General features: G+C 32.5%; 1 protein-coding gene and 1 pseudogene across 3 annotated transcripts in view; one reads left to right on the top strand and one right to left on the bottom strand.

Moving 5' to 3' along the window:
* LOC136782968 (general transcription and DNA repair factor IIH helicase/translocase subunit XPB-like) overlaps positions 1-22,672 on the bottom strand; it is a 588,849-nt pseudogene that overhangs the window by 20,981 nt on the left and 545,196 nt on the right.
* The window catches only part of Kua (Plasmanylethanolamine desaturase Kua), a 157,254-nt gene that overhangs the window by 18,497 nt on the left and 116,085 nt on the right, over positions 1-22,672 (top strand). For all 3 annotated transcript variants that reach the window (XM_066742714.1, XM_066742715.1, XM_066742716.1), the window contains exons 3-5: positions 269-1,002; positions 1,958-2,169; positions 2,328-2,546. In XM_066742714.1, coding sequence (XP_066598811.1) covers positions 774-1,002; positions 1,958-2,169; positions 2,328-2,546 — 660 coding nt within the window. In that variant the 5' untranslated portion in view covers positions 269-773. The remainder of the gene's footprint in view (positions 1-268; positions 1,003-1,957; positions 2,170-2,327; positions 2,547-22,672) is intronic.

Consider the following 22,672-nt stretch of genomic DNA (forward strand, 5'->3'; position numbering starts at 1 on the left):
TTCTGAATGCAAATAGTAATATATTTCAGAAATATCTCTTATTTAAAATGTTGATATCTTTGATATTTACGAAGATGCACGTTTTCTTTTACTTATTTTCTGCAACCATTTAACTGAGGGATCTTGTATAATCAAGAGCCACGCAATGATACTTTGGTTATAAAAGAGTAATTTCTGATAACTGTTGTCCTCCACGTATAGAAAACCGAAACGATGCATCATAGTAATTGTTTTCTTTATAAAATAATTTTCTTGATATAAATTGCAGGTTAACTATTCTCGTTACAACAAAAAGAAAAAGAAGATTGAGTTACAGAAATAATGATAGAAAACAGAACTGGATTCAAAGCTAAAGGCTTTTAAATTTATCAAGGATGAATAAGTAACAAATGTGTAAATATCGGCCGTCAAATGCTGTCATGCATATTCTTCTCATTATTTAGGAAAGAGAATGTATCGGAGATTAATAATAATAGTAGAATTGAAGGAAGAATAGAAGTTTCCGAACGCAGTACAATCGAGTCGTCACAATACGCGTACATGCGTCTAGGCACGCATCGAAGTTTACGCTGTCTCCTGATGAAATCGATCAATGCTCGCAAGGACTTGGTAGCCATGCCAAGGGACAAAAGTCGACCTAGCAATTACAACTAAAAGAAAGTCGATCAATATCGGTCTCATGAGTCTAGAAAATACTTGACTAGGCATACTTGCAAACGTAACAGACAAGTAAAAGCTAATAGACAAAAAATCAACGCTGTATAGCTAGCAGCATGGAAGACCCAAAACTGAATATACCTAATTTAGACCAAGCTATTTGTTCAGTGGCAAACAGTTTCCTAGCCCCAGTTAAAACTGAACGTCAAATTTTTGAAAATTTAATGCTGGAGGATGATCCAAACGCTAATTCCATGGTGCCTATTTCTCCCGAGGATAGAACACGTCCCAGGTGGGGACCCAATCACAAGGGTGCTCAAGAACTGGCCAATCTTTATAGCACTGGTACTAAAATTATTATTATTAATATTGAATCTAAAATATTAGTACTACCTTGATCAAAAAGTTTGAAGGTTAATCATTGTGTGATGCTCTAGTCACTCAATTTAAATTCTTATTTAATTGTTAACTTTATACATCTGTCATTAATCTCCTTTCCTAAATTTCAGCTGTATAGTTTGATATTTGTAAGAATTATGCCGTCTTAGCCTCATCAATTTCTGTGCGAGTTTTCGATTTTCATTTGCACTACGATAACATACATGGCGCTGCTATCGTTATCTGCAACTCCTTGATTTAGAGCAAAACAAATGTAATGGAACAGCTACTAAATTCGTTTGATTTGGAGCCCTATGGATTCCATCTGTTCGATTGACTTAAAAATCCATGTTTTAACAGTTGAAAGATAATGGAAAAGTCAAAAGTACACACAGAGGTAGATGTACTCAACACAGCATAACTTTTACAAATGTTAAGGTGTGACACTGAAATTTGGTGTAAATATCAATAACTGACTTATCGAACCAACAACTGCATTATTCAAATCGGGTGACTGATATTACCTTACACTAGATACTCTTGAAACTTTGATCAAGGCAGCATATATCACTACACGGGGATGTTAGTCGGTAATAAAGTACGGATTGATTTTTTACTCATACCTCTTCCTTTCTTTCGTTGTTGTCACATAATAAGATAATCGATACTTGTAGTCGTAAGTTTATACTATACCCGGGAAATTACCTACCTTCACTTTAGTACCAGAGCAAATACCTTAGTTCACAAGTAGAAAAATCAATTTTACGTTCTAACCCTGAACATTTTTTGCATCAAAAATTTAATCGAATATTATTTTTAGTAGCACAACTCGTTAATATTTCGAAGTGTATTAATTATTGTATAATTAAGTAAAGGCACATTGTTTTTTATCTTTTCTCTTCCTTCACCTTCTTTCTTTCAGGAAAAAGAACTCAAGAATATATTTGCGTCGGAATCTGCATAACCCTAGTAGCTGTTAATTCTGTATTCATACTTGTTCGACTGAGACTGGAGAACAGTAGCTTAATAGCTGTAGCAGCCCTTTGTGGCATTATTACCGCTGATTTTGGTTCTGGCTTTGTTCATTGGGCAGCTGACACATGGGGCTCTGTCGAACTACCTATACTTGGCAAAGTATTACATTTTTAACATAGACCATAGTATACATATAATATACAAAATATTTTACATTTCATGTCATATAAAGATCATTCTTTATGTCATCGTCAGTATTACTCCATCATCATCTTGGGTTTCATTCTTCATTTTATCTTTGAATCTTTTTTTTTCAGAATTTTATACGACCTTTTCGAGAACATCATATAGATCCAACAAGTATCACAAGGCATGACTTTATAGAGACGAATGGCGATAATTTTATGGTTACCATACCAATTCTTTCTAAGCTTACATGGGACTTTGTAACACTATCGGAAATAGAAATCGAGCGAAAATTTCTTTGGATTTGCTACTGGTTTTTGCTTGCTATTTTTGTGGCTATGACCAATCAAGTAACCTCATTTATGTTTTTGTTATTCTTGTTGTTGTTATTACTATGTTTATAGAAGTATATTTTCTACTAAGTGATCCAGCATGTATGATATTTTAAGTATCTCTAATATTTTTGATGATACATGAAGGCTTACATCATTCATACACCGCTTGAAAAAGCATTCATTTAAAATGACCAAGCGTCTGAAAGTACTAAAGTACCCATAGCGAACACTAAGCATGTCATTACATAACGATAGAGAAAGGAACAATCAAGTGACTTGCTGTTTTTCTTTGTCATCTGAATTATTATTTCTTCTAAACTAATTTAATTTATCATTTGAAAGGATGGTGTGAAAGGATTTAGAGAACGAAAGCCCCCCCCCCCGTACACACATTCATTCATTAACCATGTCGGCTAAAATATAGCTAGTGTTTAAATGTGTGTGTGTGTGTCTAAGAAAGAGGTATACTGCTTCTTTCTCACTCTCATTTCAACATATATAATGTTAACAAATGAATTCAGTTAATGAAGAAAAGTAATAGGGGTAACAAGATAAAGAGACAATAAGTCAATCGTTGATCTCTCCTTACTTATCGTCAGCTAGTGAAATATTTATTTTCTATTATGCTAATTTAATGCTTTCAGTAGTTAACCCCTTAACAGTGCAGAGAAAAATACTAAAATGTCCTACTATTGGTAGAGCATAAAAATAATTTAATTCGCGGTAAACTTTTTATTTATGTTTTTTGGGTAGCTGAATTCAAATTTAGCGTTAATAACTTAATTCAAAAAGGCAGGTTTAAAATGGAGAATTCTAATAAAAAAAATAATGAGTTTCGATAAAACTTTGTATTTACATATTTTTTGTGATAACTGGATAGATATTTCATGCTATATATCTATTGAAAATCTTTTTCCATGAATTTTGAAACCAACGGGGAAAGTAAAAAAGTTTGATACATTTATTCTTCTAAATTATTGTATTTATCGTGCTTTAAAATCAATTTATTTCTTTAATTTGAAGTTTTTTGAAACATTTATTTTTTAACATCAAATTGGAATTCAGCGATCAATAAAACGTATAAGTACATAATTTCAGAAAAATTCTTTTTTTTTAATTTTGCGATCGCCATATTGGATTGGCCACTTGGAATTTAATTTTTTTAACATCAAATTTGAATTTAGCAACCCCAAATACCTTCAGAATCAAGCCTTAAACACATTGTACCATTCTTATTATGTTTTTATGTCATGACGCAATATGCGTCCATTACCAGTAGTGCTCAATTTCGTTTTGACACAATATGCGCCATGCACTGTTAAGGGGTAAGGAGGTTACTACCCAAATTAATTTTCTTAGGAATTTTTTCAAATTGATACCAAGTATTTATTATGATGTAACACGTAACTGATTGAATTTTGGAATAGCCCAGCGACATGGATTTCGAGGTATGGAGCCTCAAAGTTTCAAAATGTAGCACGCGTCATATGGGATGTAACAGCAGTTTCAAGACATGTTTGCTCATTAATAAAATAAGGCTCGTAGGAATGTGCTGAAAAAGCAGTATTCTTTTTTATTGAAACCTTAAGGAAGATGGTATTAAAAAGCCAGGAAACCTAGCGTTTCCGTTATTGAGATATTTTAAAGTAAAGTCAGAGGTGTGACGTTGAATTACTCGCGATTTGAGGTTAGAAGCAGCATAACAATATACGCGTGGTCAAACTCTCGCTCTCTCTCTCTTTAAATAGTCTTACTGTATGTGTACGCATGAATGTTATATTTTTTTTATGTGTGGTACACAGACGAGTTTCAGCAAAACAGTCGCTTACAAAAGTTTTATGTTTACCATGAGCTCTGATGTGTGGTACTTCTCTATCATTAAGTCCTAATCTTTTGTAAGTGACGGTCAGGTAGTAACCTCCTTAAATCACTTTACCTGACAGTCCTTTAAATACGTTACTAAAATTATATTCAAGATTATCGTTTTTTTAGATTTCAAGGTCGTTTATGTTTTTTGAATTGTAACTCCCTATTTTCTATTGCATATTCTTGCAGTTTTTCTCAAGCGCTCTCAAAAGACTATTAATTTATCTATTGATTCAGACGTTTATGATGTATGTAGATGTGTGGGTGTGTACGCACGAATACGCGTAAGAATGTGTAACGGTCATACAGAATATTTTCAACGAAACTTACATTTGTACTACATGAACATTAAAATGTAAATATTTCTTAAGCGCCTGGATTAATAGATAGTATATTAATGATGTTTTAGAAAATACTTGAAATAATCTACAAGAGAGAGAGAACGTGCAAACAAAATTTAAGTTCCACTTAAAGAAACATTAATTTCTTTGAAATCTAAAACCAAGAACTGTTAAATTACTTTCTCTACTCAAATACAAACTCCTTTTCGAGCTGTAAAAGTTTGTCCTAGATTTTGGAAATGCTGGCTCGCTTTTGCTTTGGTTTACGAGCTAAAATTCGACTCCCGTATAAATTAGCACTTGCTCATGAGTAAAACATTCACTTCTGATTCAAATGTTTCTTTCTTAGAAGCTAGAATACAGCTCTTCTATGAAACTAGCTTTGACTCTAAGAGGAGGAAAATCAAGTGTCTGAAATCGATTCCAGTCTCAACAATAGTAGTAAGAATTAGTTTATAGGCAGACGGAATATTACGGTTAATTTTGATGATATACCTAAAGATTTTAATTGTACTTTGCAGCAACATTGTATCATATCTTTCCATTCCAGTAAATTTCAAAGCATACACAATAAAGACTGTGAGCTTAAGAATTAAATACAGCAGTAATTATTATAAGAAATGTGAAACGAACTTTTATTGCGGCTAACAAATGGAAGGTGGAGTAGTTTTCATGAATTTTTAAAATGTGTTTACATATTGTTACAGAATATTTGTATTTCAACTTTTACTGTGTCACATAATAATGCTAAGTATGGCGGTTGTACGAAAAATATATTAAGGTTCATACATAAATTTTCTGATTTATCATAGTAGTATTTAATAAAAACACACACACAGAATTGAAGAAAGAAAATTTAACTTTTATCAGAAATAGTAGGATGAGACAATAGTAAATAGTAAAAGGATAAAACAATCGGTACATTCGATTGTGTGAAGTGAAGGTTACCCAACTGCCTGATTATTCTTTCATTTTATCCGAAATATGATTAATATGAACATATTACACGCGCATATATATGGGGCATTCTTTGCTAAATCGGCTACCCCCCTGCCCACTTTAATCTTTGAGAGAAAATAGTTTTCAACTTATGAAGATTTTCGTTGAAGTGTCTATTTTTATTGTCGTTAGGCTTATTGAACTTTCAAAATGGCAGACCCAGGATCAAAGCTGAAATAGCAGGATGCGTAATTTATTTTAATATTATGCAACACCTTTTGCATCTGGATTACGAACTGCCTCTAGATAAGCTTTTTAATGTTTCTTTACACGTTGAAACTAAATCCATTGCGAAAAGTGAGCTAGCAGTAAAAATTGTTTTTTTTAAATCTTTTTTTATTAATTTTTTCTTTAAAACTAAAGGTTTAAATAAAAATTGCTGTAGAATAAAAATATCTTAGATTTTTATGAAGAATACTCTCAAAATTATTAGAGATAATTTTTGATTTTTGAAAAATCGTAAAATTAAAATGTTGAAAAAAAGTCTCCAAAAATTCTCAAAAAATTTAAGAGTATTATTAAAAAAATTCTAAGACATTTTTATACTACTGCAATTTTTTATTTAAACCTTTAGTTTTAATGGAAAAATTAACAAAAATTAATTAAAAAAAATCAATTTTTACGTTCTAGCTCACTTTTGGCAATGGATTTAGATTAGGCAGGCAAAGAAACATAAAAAACTAATCTAGAGGCTGTTCGTAATCCAGATGCAATAGTTGTTGTATAATATTTAAAAAAATATTACGCATCTTTCTATTTCAGCTTTGATTCAGGGTCGGCCATTTTGAAAGTTAAAAAATGCCTGAGCTGGCATTAAAAAATAGACATTTCAACGAAAATTTTCATATGATGAATACTATTTTATCTCAAAAATGGAACTGGGCAAGGGGGGTGGCCGATTTCGCAAAGAATGACCTATACAGGGTGTAACAGTAATGATGTTTTTAATTTTAACCATATATTCTTGGGACCAAACTAAGTAGAAAAGTTCTATACTATAAGGTTCGGAAAAGCATTAATACTTAGATAAATCAATTTTAATTCGATAAATCAGGGCTTTGATTCAACGGTAAAATCACTTTACATTCACTTTCGTTAACAGTTCCCCTTTAAAATATTAAAAGAAGTTTGTACTTCTTTGTCGCTCCGTATTGTCGTACACGCATACACAGACATTCACGCAACTACGCCGATTAATAATATTACCTTCTAATGTCTTACATTCCTGATCCTGTTGCTAATGAAATCTATTTTCTGCCTATTTTCAATAGGATCCTCAATAGCACACATTTAATTGAAAATTCTGGATAACGATACGACGTTATTTGTAGATTAATTTTCAAGTCGTTTTATTTTTTCGGTGACGCAACATATGAACTGGTCTAAGGTAGTAAAAAAATAAGTATTATATTATAAAAGCTATTATAAGAAACTGTATTTTTTCTATTTTTGGAAATCTCACTGTTTAATAAGATAGAGCAGCGTGCTCTAACATTGGAAGATCAAAATGACTCGAAAATAAATTTTCAAGTGAGGTCATAGTGCTCTCTGGAAATTTCGACCTAAGTGGAGAGTTTAAGGGATCACTTTACGAATAAATAAGCTTTCTTTCATTTCATGAAAGGACAATCTACAAAATTAAGAATAATTTTTTCTTTATGCCATAGATTGTCCATGGTTCTTGCTTTTTTGCATAGTGTCTACCTAAATGGACTTGCCAGTATGACTAGCCAATTGCTAGACTAGATTCTAATTTATAGTGACTAGAAGTTGCTATGGTCACCAAAATGAAATATTTTGTAATTCACCAAGCAAATTGTAATAAACTTTTAAAGAAAATAGAATAAGAATTTATTAACTTATCTGAAATCTCCTCGTACATAAGAGCGTGCAAAGACTATGAATAAAAATTTACAGCATTAACAAAAAATTATTCTTAATTTTGTAGCTTGTCCTTTCATAAAATGAAAAAAAGGCTCATTTATTCTTAAAGGGATTCTTCAGACTCTCCACTTATTATGCCGAACTTTCGAAACAAGACTATGGCTTTACTTGAAAACCAATTTTCGAGTCATTTTGTTCTTCCAATGATGCAGCAAACTGCTCATTGTGGTAAAGTAATAAGATTTTCAAAAACAGAAAAAAATACGATTACTTTTAATAGCTTTTTGAATATAATACTTATTTTTTTACTACCTTAGAACAGTTTATATGTCGTGACGTCGATAAGTTAAAACGATTTGAAAATTAATCAACGAATAACGCCGTATTATTTGTCAGACTTTTCAATTAAATGGATGCTATCGAGAATCCTTTTAAAAATAGGCAGAAAATAGTTTTCATTAGCACCAGGATCAGGAATGTAAGACATTAGGAGGTAATATTTTAGTCGGCGTAGTTGCGTGAGTGTGTATATGCGTGTACGACAATACGGAACGACAAAGAAGTGCAAACTTCTTTTGATATTTTAAAGGGGAACTGTCAACGAAAGTGAGAGTAAAGTAATTTTTCCGTTGAATCAAAGCCCTGATTCATCGGTTTAAAATTGATTTATCTCAGCAATGATGCTTTTCCGGACCTTATACTATAGGACTTTTCTACTTAGTTTAACCCTAAGAATATGTGGTTAAAATTAGAAACATCATTGCTGTTAAACCCTGTATATATATATATATTAGGGTGGCCATAAAAAAAGAAAATTTTTTCCGGTGCTTTTATTTTGTTAAGAATAATGAAAAAAGAGGAATCAAATTTAAAAAAATTTTTTTGAAGCCGATAAATGGTGCCGATATCGTTTTTAAAATTAAAAATTTAGATTTATTGAAAACGATTTAACAAAATTATAAATTAATATTGTGCTGGATTAATGTTTTTTTTTATTACATTTTCTTGTAATTTAACTAAAGGACTTTTAAAAGCACAATATTAATTTATAATTTCGTTAAATTGTTTTCAATAAATCTAAATTTTTAATTTTAAAATCGGTATTAGCACAATTTAACGGCTTCAAAAAATGCTATAAATTCGAGGATCTCTTTTTTTTATAATTTTTGACAAATTAAAAGCTTATTAGAATTTTGGTTTACATCTAACCTCGAAAAAGTGGAAGAACATCGGATTTTCAACTTTAAAAACGATATCGGCACCATTTAACGGCTTCAAAAAAATCTAAAAAATTCAATTTGTATTTTTTCATCATTATTAACAAAATAAAAGCACCGGAAAAAATTTTTTTTTAATGGCCACCCTAATATATATTTATATAATATATCTACAGGATGTTACAGTCATGTCGTTTTTAATTTTAACCACATATTCTTGAGGTTAAAATAAGTAGTAAAATCCTATACTATGACATCTGTAAAAGCATCATTGCTGAGATAAATCAGGGCTTTGATTCAACGGAAGAATTACTTTACTCGCACATTCGTTGACAGTTCCCTTTCGAAAAACAAAAGAAGATCGTACTTCACCGTTCCGTATTGCATACGCACATATGTGCAACTATACCAGTTACAAACATTACCTCTTGACGTCTTACATTCCTGTTCCTCGTGCTGATGAAATTTTTTTTCTGCCTATTTCTAGAGATGGATCCTTGAAAGCACATACCCACAAAAAACAGACTTCGCCTGTAAAAAAAGGCGGCAAGTATATAAACCATTTAGCATTAATAATATAGTAAAATTATCCAATTAAAAAAAGCAGTGAAATCCAAATATTAGGCAAGTGTATTTTTTCACCTTAGCAAAAGTTAAATTTTTGAAAAAAAAAAGGAACAACAAAGTTACTTGCCGGGCCCGTAATGTCCATGCACAGTGGGAAATGAATCGTGTGTGATTCAAGTATAGCGTAGTATAGCAAATTTCATATTAGGATAAAGATTGAAGTTAGCCGAACTACAGACGATTCTATTTCTCACTGTGCATGGATATTACGGACCCGGCAAGTAACTTTGTTGTTCCTTTTTTTTTTCAAAAATTTAACTTTTGCTAAGGTGAAAAAATACACTTGGCTAATATTTGGATTTCACTACTTTTTTTAATTGGATAATTTTACTATATTATTTATGCTAAATGGTTTATGTACTTGCCGCCTTTTTTTACAGGCGAAGTCTGTTTTTTGTGGGATTTCATAACGTTTTGTAAGAGTATAATATTTAAAAAATTAAATAATTCTTTTAATTTTTCTACAGAATCTAAAGAAAATTTACACACTTCTCATTGTTTGAAACAGCAGCGCTTAACTAACAAAATAATATATATTAATATTGAAAAAATATCACAGTAAACACATTGAATTTATTGATATTTTGTAATGCATTCTGCATAAATGAACTTCATAATTAATGCCCCGCTACTTGTTTAATGTTTTCAGTTTCACTATAATAAAAGTTTGATTAAATTTTTCATAATCAATAAACATACTTTCAACATATAAAAAAAATTAAGTAAAATGTGTTTTAATTAATTTACATTTTCTGTTGATCAACATTTGAATTTTTACCACCATCTGACCTTGCCAGACTTCACTAGTTTCATCAACTACTTGAGTTGATACTGGGGCAAGACTGGACAAGCAATTCGCAAAGCTTTGAATAAGCTACAATCAAGCATATATTCAAAGCTGACAATGTCGTTTTGCATACCACGTTTACTTTAGCACCAATTACTATCACATTTATGCTGCTAATTCTTGACAAAGGTGATGTAGGAGATACATTGGCGTGTCGTCTTTATAACATTTCCTGTGCCAGAGTCCTCAAATGTTCGTTTCGCTAATTTCTATACACTGTTGAAACTGGTCGGATTTCTGGTGCTGCAAAATGGAGTGGAAACCATTAATTTTTGGACTGAGTCTCAATTGAGAATAAACGTGCATTTTTTCATCAATACCAATGACCAGCATACTGCCTTTGGCCTAGAATACTAGCATAGATAACAGAGGAAATCAATCATCAGTTATTAACTCAATTTTACAGAATTTCATCCAATGAGTCTCATCCTTAAATTATGGCTGAGCAATGGATGACGTTTTTTCTAAATATTGGCTTATTCTTACTTTGCCAATCTTTCAATGCTTGCATCTATGCCTGTTTCTAGTAACAGAGTGCAGGAGTGAAAAGCCCAATTGTTGATTCAACTCCAATAGTCAGTATGTGTGCGAACCTTCCTCCTTGGATTTTTAATTCAATTTTACCAAATGTATTTAAGTCAAAGCACAAGTATTACTATTTGCTATAATACACTTGGACAGTGACTGTAAAATACTAAATGATAACATCTGCGTATACCTAAAATCAAATTCATCATTTAAAAATCTCAAATCTTCAAAGAAAATAATATTTTAATGAAACTTGAATCATTCCAGTTGTTAATCAACATTTGACTTTTTACCAACAACTGACTTTGCGAAACTTCAGTAACTCCATTAGCTGCTTGAGATGATACAAGGGCATGACTGGACAAGCAATTCACAAAGCTTTAAATAAACTACAATGAAGCATATAATTAAAGCTGACATTGTCGTTTTGCATACAACATTTCTTTTTATCACCAATTACTTTCACATTTATGCTGCTAATTCTTGACAAAGGTATAACCTATCGGACAATTGAAATCCATATCAGTTTAAAGAAAAGAAACAGTTAAACATGTATTTTGTTAATGAATTCAATACCTGGAAGTTTAACATATGATTTTCAAATACCTTAACAATTTCTTGCAATCCTGATAATCACTGATGCACATAAATGTTGAAAGTATACTTCTCCTTGGCACAGTGTTGAAAATATATAAATATTAATCTTACTTCATCCAGTCAACTCTATTCGTCCCCAGTATGATAACCTATCGGACAGTTGAAATCCACATCAATTTAAAGAGAAGAAACAGTTAAATATGTATTTTGTTAATGATTTCAATACTTGGAAGTTTAGCATATGGTTTTCAAATTCCTTAACAATTTCTTGCAATTTATATGTACTCTGGATAATCACCGATGCACATAAATGTTGACAGTATACTTCTCCTTGGCAGTGTTAAAAATATATAAATATTAATCTTACTTCATCCAGTCAGCTCTATCCTCAGCAACTCAATCCACGTAGTTTCATCCTCAGCAATCAAGAGACACGGTGTATATTATATTTTAATCTTTCACTCCACACAGCTCGACCCTTAGCAGTCAGATAATAAACACATCACTATTTAATCTGCAATAAAATCACACAAAGTACCAGAAAATAAAATACATTTTATATCATAAAATTCATTGTTATACTTATCTAATCTGTTGATTCCTTTATGTAATTAAAAATCCTTTTAATGAGTATAACCTCATCAAATTTAAATAAGAACAGCCTAATCATGTTTTTTCATTTATTTATTTCATAATTAGCTTCAAATTGTTTTAAGGTTAATACTGTCAATCTTGCAGCTTAACCTGATTTACCGTAATAAACGAAGTAAAACATATATCTAGGAGATACACACAGACACACTGTTTACGATTAAGTGCAACTATATTTACGTTTACGTCTACTGACGTCACTAAACCTACGTTAAGCAGCCAACTTCAGCCCGAGACATACACTCTGCCTGGAGAAGAAGAAGAAGATTATGAAGGAGAAGAATCTGAATTTTCGATATATATATATATATATATATATATATATATATATATATATATATATATATAGCTAACTCAGTATGAGATCTCTGGATTGCATGAACCGTTTTTAATGTTCATGGTCTTAAATGAAAGCTTGTTCCAAACTAGTTTAAGGAAAGCTTTACTTAAATCATGACAGTGGATCATTCACGGAAATAAATCGGTTTGAAAATTGAGGCGGCCAAACCTACTGTATAAGTTAACGGTAGTGCTCAGCGGTATAGACATGTTATTATCTACTTTTATATGTACTTGCCGTCGAGACACTACCGTGTCTCTTGATTAAGTTCGAAAGTCAGGGTAAAGATACGGCATTATTTGTAGATTAATTTTGAAGTCGTTTCATCTTTTCGGTGAATCGCAAAATGAAATATTCTATCTAATAAGGTGGCCAAAAATAATTATTATATTAAAAAAACGATTATAAAAACTATTATTCTTTTAAATTTTTGAAAACCTTACTGTTTTATTAGATAGAGGTGTATGCGAAATCATTGGAAGAGCAAAATGACTAGAAAATTGATTCTCAAGTAAGGCCATAGTGTTCTCTGGAAATTTTGACTTAAGTGAAGAGCTTGAAAGATTATTTTAAGAATAAATAAGTCTTACTCCATTCAGTGATGATAGAAAGCGGGTATTCGTTCCCCCCACTATGCAACCATAGGCTCACTACGACTCCGAAAGCCTTCTGGAAATTCTGGCATGCGTGAGACATCCCCACTCGTGTCCCTTCTCGCTGATCACACAGCGATGCATACGTATCTCGGCTTCTGTCGCTTGACTTCGGCTAGCTTCGTTGAACGTAGAAGTACGAAAGAGAGCGGTATACTTTTCTCGGACCTCTCTTTCTCGTGCTCGATCTTCGTTCGTTTAGCCAACGAGCAAAGCCGAGCTAGCCGAAGCAAATTAAGAAATGTCTTCTTTGGCAGCTATGATAAAAAAGCTGGCCACGTTGAATGAATATTAAAATAATATTTATAAGCAGCCATTAACTTATTAGATTTTATAATAAATAAGGAAATGCGATGATTTTACGTAAAATGGATCAATTTTGTTGAGACTCATATGTTACGTATTATTGTTAAAAATATTTCATTTTCTTAATTTATTATTTAATCTAGTAGATTAATGGTAATAAAAAAAAAAATTTTTTAAAATTGCACGAGTCTTCGGGAATCGAACTCGAGCCCGCGATAACAGCAGGCAAGCGCCCAACCATCTACGCTATGGCACTTATTTGGCAGCTTAGAAGCAAAGTCGCAAGTCGCTTGTTAAAGCGATGGAACCTTTCTCTATTAAGTTTAATTTCCAGAAGAAATGATTAATTATAATCTTATATTTATTTACTTCGTATTTCTTTTCATAATAAAACAAAATATTTTGTTTACATATTTCTAAACATTAATGACTTTAACAGCTGTAGCTTCAAAAAGTGACTGTAACATTGCGGAGAACATTTTTGAAAGCTGCAGAATTAAAAATAAGTAACCCAAGAATCGTATTTGGTATTTAATATGTCATTCCTATTGCAATCTATTTAATTTAAAATACCTCATAAATAGAAAAACGATTAATCGTTCTTAACAAGTAAAAGCACGTAGCTTACAAAGATTAAGTCGATATTTATAATAGATAATATATGAAAATAAATAAATTGTGATCGATTTGTTGCATTTTCAAATATTAGTATCGCATAATTAAAAGAGGTAGTGCAAAAGTGGATGAACTAGTCTAAAGGATCGATATCGCAATTTTGGCAGATCATCGAATAGTTCTTCCCGATCTTTCTCCTTTAATTTGTACAATTTCTGAGAAATAAGCATCGTTTGCTAATTTTGATTTTCTCCTTCCGTACGAACATTAAGGTACGGGTACACGGCGCGTGAAGTGCCTTTTTGAGCCGGAAAAATTGCTTTTATCGAAAAAAGTTGTTTAGACATTGTAGAAAGTAGACATTTATGGCTACATATAGATATGCTTATTTCTCAGAAATTGTATAAATTAAAGTAGAAAGATCGGGAGGAACTATTCGATGATTTGCCAAAATTGCGACATCGATCCTTTAGACTAGTTCATCCACTTTTGCACTACCTCTTTTAATTATGCGATACTAATATTTAAAAATGCAAAAAATCGATCACAATTTATTTATTTTCATATATTATCTATTATAAATATCGACTTAATCTCTGTCAGCTACGTGCTTTTACTTGTTAAGAACGATTAATCGTTTTTCTATTTATGAGGTATTTTAAATTAAATAGATTGCAATAGGAATGACATATTAAATACCAAATACGATTCTTGGGTTACTTATTTTTAATTCTGCAGCTTTCAAAAATGTTCTCCGCAATGTTACAGTCACTTTTTGAAGCTACAGCTGTTAAAGTCATTAATGTTTAGAAATATGTAAACAAAATATTTTGTTTTATTATGAAAAGACATACGAAGTAAATAAATATAAGATTATAATTAATCATTTCTTCTGGAAATTAAACTTAATAGAGAAAGGTTCCATCGCTTTAACAAGCGACTTGCGACTTTGCTTCTAAGCTGCCAAATAAGTGCCATAGCGTAGATGGTTGGGCGCTTGCCTGCTGTTATCGCGGGCTCGGGTTCGATTCCCGAAGACTCGTGCAATTTTAAAAATTTTTTTTTTTCATAATGATTTTTTTTTTATTACCATTAATCTACTAGATTAAATAATAAATCAAGAAAATGAAATATTTTTAACAATAATACGTAACATATGAGTCTCAACAAAATTGATCAATTTTACGTAAAATCATCGCATTTCCTTATTTATTATAAAATATAATAAGTTAATGGCTGCTTATAAATATTATTTTAATATTCATTCAACGTGGCCAGCTTTTTTATCATAGCTGCCAAAGAAGACATTTCTTAATTTGCTTCGGCTAGCTCGGCTTTGCTCGTTGGCTAAACGAACGAAGATCGAGCACGAGAAAGAGAGGTCCGAGAAAAGTATACCGCTCTCTTTCGTACTTCTACGTTCAACGAAGCTAGCCGAAGTCAAGCGACGGAAGCCGAGATACGTATGCATCGCTGTGTGATCAGCGAGAAGGGACACGAGTGGGGATGTCTCACGCATGCCAGAATTTCCAGAAGGCTTTCGGAGTCGTAGTGAGCCTATGGTTGCATAGTGGGGGGAACGAATACCCGCTTTCTATCATCACTGACTCCATTCTTCGACATGACAAGCTAAAAAAGTAAGAATGTTTTCTTTATGCCGTGGTTTATCCATAGTTTTTGACTAGTACTTTTGCATAGTGCCTGCCTGAATACTTGCCAGTAAAATTAGTCAATTGCTAGGCCAGATTCTAGTTTCTGGTGACTAGAGGATTTGCATGATCTTAAATGAAATATTTTCCAATTCATCATGGTAATTGTAATAAAAGGAAGAGGAAAGCATAAGTATTTACCAACTTATATGGTATCTTCTTGTACCTAAGAGCGTGCAAAAGCTATGAATAACAATTTACGGCATTAACAAGTAATTATTCTTAATTTTGTGTCTTTTTCGTTCATAAAATGAAAAAAGACCTATTTATTCTTACAGGTATCCTTCAAGCTCTCGGCTTAGTCCGAAATTTCGAGGCAAGACTATGGCATTACTTGTGTAAAAACCGATTTTCAAATCATTTTACTTTTTCAATAACGTAATAATCTTCTTTATGTAATATAATAGTAAAATTCTCAAAAAGTGAACTAATTTTCCTCAAATCGCTTTGATAATAAAATACTTATTTTCTGACTATCTTAATAGATAGAGCATTTTAAACGGCATATCACAGAAAAGATGAAACGGCTTCAATATTAATGTATAAATAACGCTATATCATTGTATGAAATTTTCAATTTAGTAGGTGATTTTAAGGATCTATATATAATAGACAGAAAATAAATTTCATACAGCACTAGGATCAGGAATGTAAGACATTAGCAGGTAATATTAATAATCAACGTAGTTGCGTGTATGTGTGTGAGTTCGTACACTCGGAAAAATTGATTCTGTCCAAAATCAAAACAATCCTTTTAAAAGGCTTCAACTTCGAAGTGGCTAGGCTCCCTATACCACGAGGCTACCTCCTCTAGGATTGAGATCCGAGCATTAAAGCTATGATAATAAAAAACCATAAAACACGGAAAAACGTTATATCCCTGTTACTCTTATTTTTAATGCATTTACAGGGTGTAACGAAAGGACCGCCTTTTCTCGTAACTGGAGGATCGGGGTGACTACCCGAGTGCACGTGTAAAATTTCGTTGTAATCGTTCAAAGGATTTAAAAGTTATTTCGATTTAAAAACCACCTTTTTCGGTCCTTTTAAAATGACTTTAACTGCATAATGTAAGGTGGAGAAAGTGAAAAAATAATTAATGAACACCCCACTAGAATGTAAAAATTATTGATCGTGTGCGATTATACATTTGCTATTTATTTCTTTAATCTAGCCATCAGATTAATTTTAAAAATAGCGAAATCCTTTGTTCATTACAATTGCAATTCAATTCAGTACAAGTATAATTAACTGAATTGATGGAAAGACCCAGAAGAGCCAATGGAAAGAACAGTATCAAATGCTAAGATGTCGCGCGAGAGCACTGATAATTTAACCTTTAGAACGCCGGAGTATTCACGACATTCTTACCCTTTGAAAAGCAGCAATATTGATTTATATTTGTTTATGTTAAGCCCCAAAAAACAGCCATCTGAAATAGTGTTTTATATAAGACGTTCCGGCGGCTAACATTGGAGAAAATTTAATACTTTTTGAAATTTAAAATTAATTTGTATACAGGAGTTTTCGGGAGTGGAGAAGACGAAAATAATAATATTTTTTATTTCTAACCCTAGAAACTACCCTTTTTGCACAGGGATCGTTTTTTTTATTTTCTTATTCGAAACTCATTATTATGGTAGATGCAATTTTGTGTGAAATACATGGAAGCATGGTGTAAGGCAGAGGGTTTCATGACATACGTCGCAATCAAATCTGGAACGGCGTTTTTTATCGGATATTGAATAAAGTTTATACACACATTGGAGAACCTTTGATGAATCTTCACTGGTAATTGGAACAGCAAAATGTTGATCTGTCAATCGTAGATTGCTGGATTAGACGGAAGATGAATGACGATTGGAATCAATATCGAGCATATTTCTTACTACTTCCAATCGAAATTTTGGAAGAGAAAATGGAATGACTGGAATGTCCGCTCGCTGATTATATAATGCGTGAGCATTTGCCAGAGATAGATCTACCAAATGGAAGAAAAATTTTCTATACCACTTCATGGACTTTCTAGTGGTTTCAGTCAAAGACAATTGCCTTTCTATATTGTCGACTCTGCCCCCATGTTCTGTTTATATTCTAAAATGCACGTAGGTTTTATGATATTTTCCCCAGTTTTCCAGTCTTTTATGACGGTACAGCTAAATCAAAGTTTATGCACGGTAGTTATCATATAAACCTCTTTCTCGTCCATCCATTTCAAAATAAGCCACACATCATTGTGAGCAACCTCTACTTGACCTTTGTTCAATTTGGAATTCAATTTCGGTACGCTTTTCCAATTTTTTCGAAGTGTACCACACATTGCTGTATCCTTATCATGTAAGAATTCAGCTAATTTAGGAGATGAAAACCAATTATCAATATATATTACATGGCCTTTGTGAAAATACGGCTCAAGGAAATGAGCTACTACAGGGTCTTTTCCTAACAACGGAGCATAGGAGATTCGTGTTAGTTGACTATAGCACTCGGAATGATGGAATCTGAGAGCGCTGATTGGTCAATATTACGTAGTACCAACAGATAATAGGACGTTACCAATAGTTGGGTACAAAAAACAAAATTCATCCGCCATATTGGTGTGGAGAAATGTTTAAATGCTAATCCTAGCAGAAAGAGGTGTAAAATGGAGAAATGTCAAATGGTAAGGTTACTAAAGTAAAAATTGAAAATAATTAATGAAAAGTATGAATATTCTTCATTTTCCTTCAAAGTATTCAATTTTTACTTTAGTAACGACAACATTTGACATTTTTCCATTTTACACATCTTTCTGCTACGATTAGCATGTAAACATTTCTCCACACCAAAATGGCGGATGAATCTCATTTTTCGTATCCAACTATTGGTAATAGCCTATTATATGTTGGTACTACGCAATATTGACCAATCAGCGCTCTCAGATTCCATCATTCCGAGTGCTATAGTCAACTAACACGAATCTCCTATGCTCCGCTGTTAGGAAAAGACCCTGTAAATCTCCGGAAATCCCCAAACAATATTTTTTGAAATCAGTAGTGGAACCTGTGTAGACTATGAAATCAATTAGAAATCTAGATTTGCAATCAACAAGTTCAAACACTTTGATTCCACAGCGGTTCCTTTTCAAAGGAAGATATTGCTTGCACATTAGTCGTCCTTTCCACAATACTAAGCTTTCCTCAATGCATAAATTCTTCCGCGGAGATATAGTACGTGAAAATTTAACTCGAAGATTGTCGATTAAAGGTTTCACTTTTTTCAATGGATGTTTTCCCAATTCGTCATTATTTGCGAAATGCAAAAAGCGCAGGATTTGTAAATACCTATTTCGACACATTACAGTGTTGAAAATGGGAGTTGATAATAAAGGATCTGTACTCCAATAGTTTTCGAATTTACTCTTTCGAACATGACCCATATTGATCGTAAGAGCTAAGAAAATTCGCAGCTCACTGACCGTTACTGGTTCCCAAGCCTTCATATTAAAACGATAAGGTTGGGGGTTTTGTTCCTGATATAAATTCGTTTCAGATTTGATCATTTCGAAGAGAGAATGGTTAAAGAAGAGCTTAAAATAATCAATAGGTAGGTTGCAACATCTGACAGAATCATGAACCTGAATTGAGCCGGTGAAATCCTTTATTGAAAAATAAAAGAGTATCATATTTGATATCAGAAGAGTATGTAACCGAATCATAATCATCATCACTGATCTCAATTATAGCCTGCTCATCACTAGAAGAATGTGGATCTGATTCATTACTAGACCAAAATATGGTTTCTTCAGTGTTAGCCATTATTTTTAGGAATAAACGTATAAAGTAAATTAGTACTAAGCTAGTAGTAGCCGATAGCTGATATAAAATATTTGGATAAAAGATCTAAACGTAAAGTATAAAGCAAGTAGAGATGAATTAGGAGCATAAGTAGTATTAGCGCAGAAGACTTATTACCAGCGAGAAGAGTTGTGGCGTCTGTGTACAAAAACCAGTTGGCAGCAATGCACGTCGCTATCATATTAAAATCCACTATGTTGCCTACCCTTACCTTTCCCGCCCTTTTTGATTTCTAGACCTTTCAAAAGATAACTGATAAGTCACTTCGTTGTCTGACCTCGACCTGAGTGGCGGTTTTTCAAGAGTAAAATGCTTACCTGTCTTGATTCTGTGAAACCATATTGTACAGTTACAGTGTTAAATAATAATCGAATTAAAACTTAACTCGTTTTACTCTCTCTACCCCGGATAAAACAGAACACATAATAAAAGGTTGAACAAACCTCTACAGAGTTATGCAACAATGGTCATCTGTTAGCCAAAAATGAAATTAGTTCAGAGGGGTACTAACTGAATGTCCCAGGAACCCCACACATGCAAGTAAAAATTTTGCGGGACCATATTACATAAGACTTTCCGGCGCTCCAAAGGTGAATAGGCAATGTATGAGGGCATTCTCTTTCTACTAACGAAGCTAAAGAGAATGATTCAAAAGCAATGCATTGATGATAGAGAAAACTAAACTTACCAATTTAATATTCTCCAAGCTCTTTTAAATCGAAGTTTATAAAAAATCTTCAAACTGGCTCTTCGATCATTTGCAGAAAGCACACTATCACTGATTTTGCATTTAAACACTTGTAAATTTAAACAAATTAGGTATTAACTTATTTTTTTTCAAAACACTGGTTAATTTGAGATTTTTGAACTGTTTGAAGTAAGCTGGAAAGAGAGATACAGAGAGAGAAAGAATAAATAATAATTAGTTTCGACCACCCTTTATCGGCCTACTTCAAACAGTTCAAAAGTGTCAAATTAACCAGTGTTTTGAAAAAACATAGGTTAACCTAATTTGTGTAAATTCACGAGTCATTAAATGCAAAATCAGTGATAGTGTGCTTTTTGGAAATGATCGAGGAGCCAGTTTGAAGCTTTTGCAAAACCTTCGATGTAAAGGAACTGGAAGAACAATAATGGGTCAATTTAATTTGTTCTATCATCAATGAATTGATTTCAAATCATTCTCTTCACCTTTGTTTGTAGAAAGAAAATGCCCTCATGCGTTTCCTATTAACCCATTAACGTCCAAAATGTCAAAATTTCTTGCACGTTTTCAAAGTGATTTTTTCCTATGTAATTGGCGTTGAAAATATTCTTGAACCACATATTCTGATGTAAAATTGCATGCTCTTTCAGAATCCGTTGCCAGAATCATGATAAAACTCACAGGAAAAGAGATATGCTCGATTGAAACATAGAAAACACCTAAATTTTCGAAAAAAAAATTTTTTAGGATTTTTTTTCGAAGTGTTACGGTGAAGATATCACCTTGCGACCGTGATCAAAGGTGATCATGGGAGTTGAAGTTTAACAGGGAATTTTTTTGTTGACCTTGAACCATCGCTTCTTTACAAAATGGCGGAAAAAACGAATTTTTTTTTTCAATCTTCATCAACTTTTTTCTCGAAATCTATGGTCTTTAGAAAAAAATTCATAAAAACAAAAATGCCTTAGAATCGCTCGAGGAACATTCTCAAATTTTTTCAGAATTTTTTGAGACAATTTTTGATTTTCCGGGAAACTTGTGAAATGGAATTTTCAAAAATGTCTCCAAAAATTCTGAAAAAATTTTAGGATGTTTCTCGAGTGCTTCTAAGACATTTTTGTTCTTATGAATTTTTTTCTAAAGTCCATAGATTTCGAGAAAAAAATTGATAAAGTTGAAAAAATAAAAATTCGTTTCGGCCGCTATGTTCTAAATACCTATTGGTAAAAAACGATTTCTGTGCAAATTTTAGGAAGATTTTTTTACTCTTAGCGTTACCCAGAAACTACGGCGTGGACGTGGTAAAATTCTGTCTCCTTTGGGGTGCTTTTTTCCCGTGAGTCCCCTTGCCTCTCACGTCTCGGGGTGCTTGTTTTCCGTGAGCCCCCTTGCCTCTCACTTATTCATACTTTTAGGTGTGCTTTTTTAGCCAACATTTATTGCAAATATTTAAATTACATGTTTTGCAGAAAATTCTTGTTCTTATTGGACAGTTTCCATTCGAACAAATCCTCAATTTGTCACTATTAGATCGTCCATGTGCTTTACTTTTGCGACTACTTTTTTGTAAGTAGTATTTGGCAATCGAAATAGTGAACTCTTTTATTCCAACTTTTTTCTTTCCATCGTTAGCAGCATTGAAAATTACAAGAGAATTAGTAATAGACGCCTGTATAAGTCTCATAAAAACTACCCATGTCCATTTTTTTGATCGTATACTTGGGAGTATGTCATTGCAATGTCCGTCATGCAGGTCAACACCTCCCATGAATTTGTTATATAGTTGAAAAGCTTGCGGAAAAGGTATTTCAATTTTAGATTTAGCCTCTGCGCTGTATCTTTTTGAAATAGATAGAGGATTGACACCTGCTGCAGTTGAAGCTATTGAGACGGGCTTCGAATCCATGATAGTAATGAAATTTATGCCACTGTTTACGTCGTGCTTCACCACATATGTCCCTCTTGGAGCTTTCTTATCAAGCACATTTTTTTCTTTGACTCGATTATCTCTGATAGTACCAGTGCATTTCAAACGCAATTTCTTCAAATGTAATACCAAATCCATGTTCGTGAAGAAGTTGTCAAAGTACAGATGAAATTGAGAAATTTTGTTATAACTTATTATTTGAAAAAATGGTTGTAATAAATATAATACTACTCGTGAACCTAAAGCACATTTAGATAACTTATCTCCAATTTGAGAATTCTTGCCGCAATACAGATCCAAATTCAGTAGATAGCCGTCCGAAGTACGCAAGCCCCAAAATTTCAAACCAAATCTTATCGGTTTTCCTCGAATAAATTGTTTCAAAACAGTTTTTGCATAGGATTTGGCCATCATCTCATCAACGGATAGAGCAGTTCTCCATATTCCGAATTTCATGATGTTATTTTGAAAAAGTTTCAGTAGAGAACGAAC

The sequence above is a fragment of the Prorops nasuta genome, unplaced genomic scaffold (genome assembly GCF_024137725.1).
Source record: "Prorops nasuta isolate Cenicafe-Biocafe unplaced genomic scaffold, Cenicafe_Pnas_1.2 PNAS00031, whole genome shotgun sequence".
NCBI lineage: Eukaryota > Metazoa > Arthropoda > Insecta > Hymenoptera > Bethylidae > Prorops > Prorops nasuta.